The sequence below is a fragment of the Babylonia areolata genome, chromosome 34 (genome assembly GCF_041734735.1).
Source record: "Babylonia areolata isolate BAREFJ2019XMU chromosome 34, ASM4173473v1, whole genome shotgun sequence".
Classification (NCBI taxonomy): domain Eukaryota; kingdom Metazoa; phylum Mollusca; class Gastropoda; order Neogastropoda; family Buccinidae; genus Babylonia; species Babylonia areolata.
Window position 1 is genome coordinate 13,110,361 of NC_134909.1, and position 10,000 is coordinate 13,120,360.

A 10,000-nucleotide genomic window follows, 5' to 3' on the forward strand; every position below is an offset into this window, starting at 1 on the left:
TTCTCAGTGAGAACGCTGTTTAAATCATATTGTTCTGGTGTATCTTGGACATTCAAAAAATCTTTAAGGGCAATTAAGAATTCTTTTTAAGTCTGCGGTAAAGGAGACGTGGCTATCGCCGCAATCACACTGCAACATTTAGCCGTTTTCTCTGGATGTAGATAGATGTACAAGTTTTGTTACAGCCGCCGGGAATGTACCACACGGTTGATTCAATTTCTCTTTTATGTTCATTCTAGTTTTATATTTTTAAAGTTGATATTAAAATTGAGTGTTTTTGTTAAACTAATAACATGTAGAGCCAAGTGCATGTATTTCTAAAAGTCGTATGAAGTGAAAAAGACTTAATTTTGAGAAAAGTCAAGACTGAAATTTTTACGTTTCATCAAGGGTATTAACTCTCATGGTTTATTATTTTTAACTGTGAATTCCGACTGATTTTGTGGATATTTTTATGGCAGTTTGGGGCATAATCCAGTTTTTCTCTGAATAAATATTTAACGGTCTCCTTCTCCAACTTTCCATCACATGTTATCGTGTATTGTCCATTGAATATAGGATTGAACGGGCAGATCAACTACTTGAAACAAAATGGCGTCCTTCGCGTTCGCGAGGAATATGAGCACGCGCTTTGAATATGTATAAATATGTGTACGCAATTAATTTTTGCCCATGACCTTCAGGGCTCAGCCAATAGATCTATAAAGTCCACTGGTAGTATTGATTTTAGTATTTTTCGAAAACGACCACTTGGGCGAATGAACATAGTGAAAGCCCTGTACATTGAGAGTAAAACACAAGCTTTTTATGTATTGAGTATAATTCGTAATGTTTAAGCATTAATTACAGATTGATTTCCCTTTTTTACTAGCTGCACCAAAGACATGCAAAATAAATATAACTTCCATGCTTAGCAAAAGAAGTTCCTGTTTGAACAAAAAATGATAAAAATGACTGCTCTTGATGCTGTGTCAGAATATCAGATCAAAGTGCCAAGTTTAGAGAATAAAAAAAATATATATATAACAGTAAATTCATTCTGCATATAATTTGGCTTCTTTTTTTATATTTCTTTGTGCCCATCCCATAGGTGCAATATTGTTTTAAACAAGATGACTGGAAAGAACTGAATTTTTCTTATTTTTATGCCAAATTTGGTGTCAACTGACAAAGTATTTGCAGAGAAATGGCAATGTTAAAGTTTACCGTTTACCACAAACAACCGAACACCGGGTTAAAACATAGACTCTATTTACACAAGTGAGTCAAAAAAGCAAGAACAGTGGAGTTCACCAAGCAAGCAAGTGTGGTTTGGTTTCTGTCTGGTTTAGTCTGGTTTGACGAGTATGGTCTGGTCTAGTTTGGTTTGGTTTTGGTCTGGCTGGTCTGGTTTTGTCTGACTCACTGTCAACAAATCGGTCTATCCTATAACCCAGTATGTGTGTGTGTGTGTGTGTGTCCGTGCACGTCTATGTGTCCATGGTAAACTTTAACATTGCCATCTTCTCTGGAGTTACTTTGTCTGCCAATACCAAATTTGGATTAAACATGGCAGGCAAAAAATCTTCACAGTCATACCAATAATAGGTTCTAAGTCTTCCGAATTAAACTGTATTTCCGGATCATTACCGCTGAGGCCTGACTAAGCGCGTTGGGTTACGCTGCTGGTCAGGCATCTGCTTGGCAGATGTGGTGTAGCGTATATGGATTTGTCCGAACGCAGTGACGCCTCCTTGAGCTACTGAAACTGAAACTACCGCTATATTAAGCTGTATTTCCGGATCATTACCGCGATATTTTGTTAAGGCTCGAACCCGATACAAAAAACATCATAATACCGCTTCCCAGTTTCCGGAACGTAGGCTGTGTTTGGTAAGATGACGGACGGGCGCAATAGCCGAGTGGTTAAAGCGTTGGACTGTCAATCTGAGGGTCCCGGGTTCGAATCACGGTGAGGGCGCCTGGTGGGTAAAGGGTGGAGATTTTTACGATCTCCCAGGTCAACATATGTGCAGACCTGCTAGTGCCTGAACCCCCTTCGTGTGTATATGCAAGTAGAAGATCAAATACGCGCGTTAAAGATCCTGTAATCCATGTCAGCGTTCGGTGGGTTATGGAAACAAGAACATACCCAGCATGCACACCCCCGAAAACGGAGTATGGCTGCCTACATGGCGGGGTAAAAACGGTCATACACGTAAAAGCCCACTCGTGTGCATACGAGTGAACGCAGAAGAAGAAGAAGGTAAGATGACGACATGACATCGTTTTTAATGTTCGCAATTAAAAGAAAAGAAACAGGGGGAGGGGGGGGGCAGAGGTAGGGGGGGGATCGGAGAGAGGGAGGAGGAGGAGGAGGAGCTTTGTTTAATGTCCCGTCACACATATCGGTGACTGAAGACATTTTGTTAAAGTATTTATGAATACATTTGAGTATTATCGGTTAGAAGGGGTGGGAGATGTGAATGAATGGAGGGTTGGGGAAAACTGGGCAAATGAGGGTGAAATGAGGGTGAAATTTGAAAAAAAAAAAAATCTACATACAATTACAGGAAATAACTTAAAGGACTTCGTAAAAGAGAAGTCGTTAAACTGACAAGTGAAACAACTGATAATGAATGCAAAAAGTCAAAAACATCAACGTTACACACTTTCGTGTACCAAAGGCTTCATCAAGCAACAGCAAAAAAATTATATGCTTAATTGTCAGGTTACTAAAGCATATGCACTTGACATTAGAACAATACTTGGTCCGTAATGAATTTGATAATAGTCTGAGAGCTAAACTCAGAATTGGTCTCCGAATCGGACCAAAGTCTGAGAGAGTCAACTGACGAGAGGGAGGAAGTATACAGAGGGTAACTAGTTGCAGGGTGCTGGTGTCCAACGTGCACTAGCAATTGATAATAAAGTAGTATCATGATTACGGTGACGACGATAAAGATGATGGTTACGATGAATGGTGTTTCTTCCTCTGGTGGGGGTTTCTGAAGGAAGAACGGGTGAGTTGGGTGGGGGGGTGATGGGTGTGCGTGGGGGGTATGAACAAGTTTTTACTCTTACACACACACATGTTGCACACACACACACACACACACACACACTGCACACACACACACACACACTGCACACACACACACACACACATACCACCAAACCCCCTACCTACACCCAACCACACCTCCAACAAGCCCTTACATAGTCTTACCTCCACATACTTCCCCACACCTCTCCCCCCCTCCCCACCGTCCCACCACGATCCACACCCCTCCCCCACCCACCCACAATCCACACCACACCACCCTAAAACACACCCTAACTCCACACACCCCCAACCGCACACCCACACCCCCTTCCCCCTCTCCCCCCAAAAACAACAACAAAAAACAAACAAAAAACTCACACGAGATCCTGGTGGATTCCTACCAAGGGAGGACGACCATCCCCCACCACCACCACCACCACCACCACCAAGAGCTCCCCCACACGGAGGCGCCGTAGCAACGAGGGTGGTCGTCGCGTATGGCTGGACTGGGGCGTGGTGGGAGAGTGTGTGGGCGTGGCCGTGGGCGTGGCCGTGGGCGTGGACAGCGCTCTTGGACGAGATCGCCGACGTAGGCTCCTGGTAAAGGGCCGTCTCCTCTCCTCGCGCCGCGGTGGTGGCGTTCATCGGGGAGGCGACGCTGTAGATTCCGGTGAGCATCATCTGCTCCTCTCCGACATCCCCTACTTCCTTCCCGCCGCCATCCTGCACTCCTCCTCCTCCTCCTCCTCCTCCTCTGCCCCGTGCTCTCTGCTCCTTGACCACGTCGGCTGCTCCGAGGTGGCGGTGGTGGTGGGGGTGTTGGAGGGGTCCACATGCTGAATGGATGGATGGATGGATGAGTGGGTGGGTGGGTGGGATAGAAAGGAGGGGGTTGGTTTCGGTGTGGTGTGGTGTGGTTTGGTATGGTGTGGTTTGGTGTGGTGTGGTGTGGTGTGGTGTGGAGTGGTTTCATTTTGTTCACACACACACACAGACACAGACACAGACACACACACACACACACACACACACACACACACACACACACACACACACACACACACACTCACTCACTCACTCACTCACAAACACTCACACACTTACACATACCACCACTAACACACACACACACACACACACACACACACACACACACACAGAGAGAGTCCTGCACTGACCTCCTAACTGGTTTTGCTCTCCCTTCTCCACTGGCACCGCTGTGTGAGTCAATCAATCAATCAATCAATCAATATATCAATCAATCAATCAGTCAAATCAATCACTATATCAATCATTCAGTCAAATCAATCACTATATCAATTAATCAATCAATGAAATCATTCATCAATCAACTGATCAGTCAGTCAGTCAATCAGTCGGCCAAAAAGCAAATAAACAAAAAACCACAAAAACAATGCAAGACCCTCCCCCCAAAAATGAACCCAAACCCACCAAAACAAAAACAAAACAAAAAAAAGAGAAAAAAGAACAACAACAAGAAGAAGAAGAAAAGATCTTAATGTTCTAAACACCTATATTAACTTACGAATTTTTTTGAAAAGGCAAAGCGGAAAAAATAAAGGGGTATAAAAGAAGAAGACGAAGAAATAGACGAAGAAGAAACACACACACACTCACACACACACATACATCCTCCACCCTAACAACCAACCAACCAACCAGCGACCAACCCAACCATCCATCCAACAAAAGCAACCACCCATCCAACCACAAAACTAATCATCCACCCTCCCAACCATCCAGCCATCCACCCAACCATTCACCTAACCAACCACCCAAAACCACCCATCCATTCTACTAACTACCCAACCATTTACCCAGTTGAACCATCCACACACCCATCCATTCTCCTAACCAACCAACCAGCCATCTAACCGTTTACCTAACCAACACCACCCACACACACACCCACCAAGTCATCTAGCCAACCAACCACCCACCCACACACTCACCAATTCACATACCCAACCACCCACCCATCGACACACCCACCAATTCACCTAGCCAACCATCCACCCAACCGAACCAGTCACCGAACCAACCAACCCAACACCACCCATCCACACACCCATCCTTTCACCAAGCCAACCAACCAGCCAACCATTTACCCAACCAAACCATTTACCCAACCGAACCAGCCAGCCACCCACCCACCCACCCAACCAACCACCTATCCGCACACCCACCAATTCACCTTGCCAACCGAAACATCCACCCAACCAACCAACCCAACACCACCCATCCACACACTCATTCTTTCACCTCGCCAACCAACCACCCAGCCCTTTACCCAACCCAACCAACCATCCATTCATTCACCTCGCCAAACCAACCAACCAACCATTTATCCAACCAAACCAGCCACCCAACCAACACCACCCACCCACACACCCACCGATTCACCTAACCAACCATCCACCCACCCAACCAAACCAACCACCCAACCCCACCCATCAACACCCCCCCCACCCATTCACCTAACCAACCAGCCAACCATTTACCCAACCATTCAACACCTAACTTCCCACTCACCCAACGAACCAACCGGCTACCAAACCATCCATCCACCCACCCAACCGCTCAAACAACCCTTCATCCACCCACCATCCAACCCAACCCAACCCAACCCCACCAACCCAACAACCAAACCAAGCGTGCAGACCATTCCCCCCACACCCCAAAAGAACTGAGTACTCACCGCTGTAGGAGGATCCGTTCTGAGCCATTGTCGTCATCTTCTTCCGCTTCCTCTTCCGGTCACGTGCGCGCGTGCGGCAGAGGCAGAGGGTGAAGGCACAGAGCGAGAGCCACACCAGACCCCCCACCGCCCCGATCACCACGCCCACGAACCAGGGCTTCCTCACCACGCTGCCGCTATCGTCTTCTGGGCCTGAAGGAATCGGTATCAGTATCAGTATCAGAATCAGTATCAGTATCAGTATCAGAATCAGTATCAGTATCAGAATCAGTATCAGTATCGGTATCAGTATCAGTATCAGAATCAGAATCAGTATCGGTATCGGTATCAGAATCAGTATCAGTATCAGTTAGCTCAAGCAGGCGTCACTGCGTTCGGTCAAATCCATATACGCTACATCACATCTGCCAAGCAGATGCCGCCTGACCAGCAGCGTAACCCAACGCGCTTAGTCAGGCCTTGAGAAGAAAAAAAAGGAAATGAATGAATGAATGAATGAATGAATGAATCTTTATTTTCCAACGGTGAAGATAATTATTAGCACTCTGGCCGACTTACACATCTGCCGCTGTTCTAAGAGACACACACACAAACATATACGTATATAAAATGTTGTGATACTCAATGCATGTGTACTGTACAAGTACAAACACAGCGTCACACAGAGAGACACAACATCACTCACATCTGTACGAAACGGAAGCGAGTCACACACACACACACACACACACACACACACACACACACACACACACACAACCAACCACACACACCAAGGGAAAAACAACAATAACAAAACCCTAGCATGAATGTTACACATGAATAGAGGGAAGGTGGGGGGGGGAGGGTGTTGGGGGCCAACAAAGGACCACTTTTTCTCAAATACTGTACTTGGTACAAGAGAGAGAGAGAGTGGTTGGTTTTTTTGTTTGTTTGTTTGTTGTTGTTGTTGTTTTTGTGTGTGTGTATGTGTGTGTGTGCGTGCGTGCGTTTGTGTGTAAGTGTGTGTGTGTGTGTGGGTGTGTGGGGTGTGTGTGTGTGTGTGTGTGTGTGTGTGTGTGGGTGTGTGTGGGTGGGTGGGTGGGTGGGTGTGGGTGTAGGTGTGGGAGGTGGATGAGTGGGTGGGCTGGTGGGTTGGGGGTGAGGGTGGGGGATTCATCAAGATCTATCCACGGCAACGGTAAAAGTCAAAAAGCTTAGCACCCTGGTCACCAAAAGAAGACAGTTTTTCCTAGCTAGCAAAAATGGTGCCAAAAAAGGGGGTTATGACTTTATGAGAGAGAGAGAGACAGACAGAGACGGACACACTTGTCATGACATTTATTAAATGTTCTGCCAAATTCATGGATAAATACGTTGGGACACAATGTGAAGAGTTGATCTGATAATACACATGAAATCTATCACTTTCTTGCATTTGAGCATTCCATTCTTGCCATCTACAACCAGTTAGTCTGAAAGAGGAGTTGGAGAGAGAGAAAGAGAGGGAGAGACAGAGACAGAGATGATAGAGACAAGGACAGAGATAGAGACACAAAGGGAGAGACAGAGACGCAGATAGGTGGATAGAGACAAAGAAAGAAAGAGGAGTTGGAGAGAGAGAGAGAGGTGGGGGCGGGGGGGGATGAGGAGAGAGGGAGAGACAGAGGTGATAGAGACAAGGACAGAGATAGAGACACAGAGAGGTGGATAGAGACAAACAAAGAAAGAGGAGTTGAAGAGAGAGAGAGAGAGAGAGAGAGAGGGGGGTGGGTGGGCGTGGAGAGAGAGAGAGGGAGACACAGAGACAGAGAGATGATAGAGACAAGGACAGAGATAGAGACACACACAGAGAGAGGAGAGACAGACACAGAGAGGTGGATAGAGAGAAACACAGAAAGAGGAGTTGAAGAGAGAGAGAGAGAGAGAGGACGGGGAAAGAGGGAGAGGGAGAGACAAAGATGACAGAGACAAGGACAGAGACAGAGAGAGACAGAGAGAGAGGAGACACAGAGACAGTGATGATAGCGACAAGGATAGAGATAGAGACAGAGAGAGAGGAGACACAGAGACAGTGATGATAGCGACAAGGATAGAGATAGAGACAGAGAGAGAGGAGAGACAGAGACAGTGATGATAGCGACAAGGATACAGAGAGAGACACAGAGAGAGGAGACACAGAGACAGTGATGATAGCGACAAGGATAGAGATAGAGACAGAGAGAGAGGAGAGACAGAGACAGTGATGATAGCGACAAGGATACAGAGAGAGACAGAGAGAGAGGAGACACAGAGACAGTGATGATAGCGACAATGATAGAGATAGAGACAGAGAGAGAGGAGAGACAGAGACAGTGATGATAGCGACAAGGATAGAGATAGAGACAGAGAGAGAGGAGACACAGAGACAGTGATGATAGCGACAAGGATAGAGATAGAGACAGAGAGAGAGGAGACACAGAGACAGTGATGATAGCGACAAGGATAGAGATAGAGACACACAGAGAGAGGAGAGACAGAAACAGAGAAAGGTGGACAGAGAGAGAAACACACAAAGAGGGAGTCAGAGAAAGCTGGAGAGAGATTGATGACACAGAGAGGCAGAGACAGACTAGACAGACTAGACAGACAGACTAGACAGACAAGACAAAGAGCTCAGAAACTGACCAACGACGAAAGTCTGGCTCCACGCTCCCAGACCTCTCCGCGTGACGGCGGCCAACCGGATGGTGTACGTTGCGCCTGGGTTCAAACCTTCGATGCGCACACTGCTGGCCTCGCTGTCCACCCACGTGCTGCAGTTATGGCCCGCCTCCTCCTCCTCCTCCTCCTCCTCCATGCAATAGATCTGGTCCGCACGAGCGTGCGTGCGCGCGCATACACATACGCATACACACATATACAAACGCACGGTCGGGCGCGCATACACACTCGCTCTCATACACGCGCGCGCGCGAGTGCACGCACACACACACACACACACACACACACACACACACGCACGCACGCACGCGTGCGTGCATAAACAAACACACACTCACATACATGCAGACACACACGTACACAGACACGCACAAACATACGCTTGCTCACACACACACACACACACACACACACACACACACACACACACACAGACACACACACAGAGATTATTAAAGAAGAAAAAAACACACCTGAGCACGATGGATGCATCTAAACTGGATACGCTCACACACAACAGTTAGCATATATCAATACAAGGTGTTGAAAAAGGTCACTTTTCCAGCCGAACAACGCCCTTTGAATCACTAAACAGATGTCTGATGTAATGGTTTGTATTTGTATTTGTATTTCTTTTTATCACAACAGATTTCTCTGTGTGAAATTCGGGCTGCTCTCTCCCCAGGGAGAGCGCGTCGCTACACTACAGCGCCACCCTTTTTTTTTTTCTTTTTTTTTCCTGCGTGCAGTTTTATTTGTTTTCCCTATCGAAGTGGATTTTTCTACAGAATTTTGCCAGGAACAACACTTTTGCTGCCGTGGGTTCTTTTACGTGCACTAAGTGCTGGCTGCCCACGGGACCTCAGTTTATCGTCTCATCCGAATGACTAGCGTCCAGACCACCACTCAAGGTCTAGTGGAGGGGGAGAAATATCGGCGGCTGAGCTGTGATTCGAACTAGCGTGCTCAGATTCTCTCGCTTCCTATGCGGATGCTTAAAGTGATGAATGTGTGCATAAATTAACTCTCTCCATACGAACGGCGAAAGAGACGACGTTAACAGCGTTTCACCCCAATTACCATCATCAAAATATTGCAAGCGGAAGGCTCTTATACTGAAGACGTAAATGTTGACAAAGAATAACACAATTCTGACGACGGAAGCTAAAGGTTGGGTCATTCAGACACCCACTGGACGTCCGAGGGGTCTGTGTAGAGGAGAAGAGAGGACTGGCCGTACTGAGTGAGTTAAACACTGGAATGAAGGCTGGCAGGGAGTGGGGCTGTGTTTTTTTGCTGTTTATTTGTTTTGTTTCTTATTTGTCATTGTTGTTGTTGTTATTGGTGTTGTTGAAATTCAAGTTGGTACATACATACTTGTTATCTATTTTTCAGACCAGCGGAACGAATTATGTCTTTTTTTGTTTGTTTTGTCTTTTTTTTTTTTTTCTTTCTTTTTTTTTAATGATCGAATCTCGACAGATTCTCTTAACTTGCCCAACTTGAGCGCTAAAGATATTCCTTATTTCATATTCCAATATTCCTTGTGACCCCCTGGTACACTTGGGAATAAA

At 46.3% G+C, this 10,000-nt stretch overlaps 1 protein-coding gene across 1 annotated transcript in view; it reads right to left on the minus strand.

The window, feature by feature from the left end:
* Nucleotides 1–10,000, minus strand: part of LOC143277452 (uncharacterized) — a 58,225-nt gene that overhangs the window by 6,191 nt on the left and 42,034 nt on the right. Inside the window, exons 14-17 of the mRNA XM_076582275.1 lie at nt 8,391–8,571; nt 5,745–5,936; nt 4,204–4,242; nt 3,404–3,861 (exon numbers count right to left, since the gene is read on the minus strand). Coding sequence (XP_076438390.1) covers nt 3,404–3,861; nt 4,204–4,242; nt 5,745–5,936; nt 8,391–8,571 — 870 coding nt within the window. The remainder of the gene's footprint in view (nt 1–3,403; nt 3,862–4,203; nt 4,243–5,744; nt 5,937–8,390; nt 8,572–10,000) is intronic.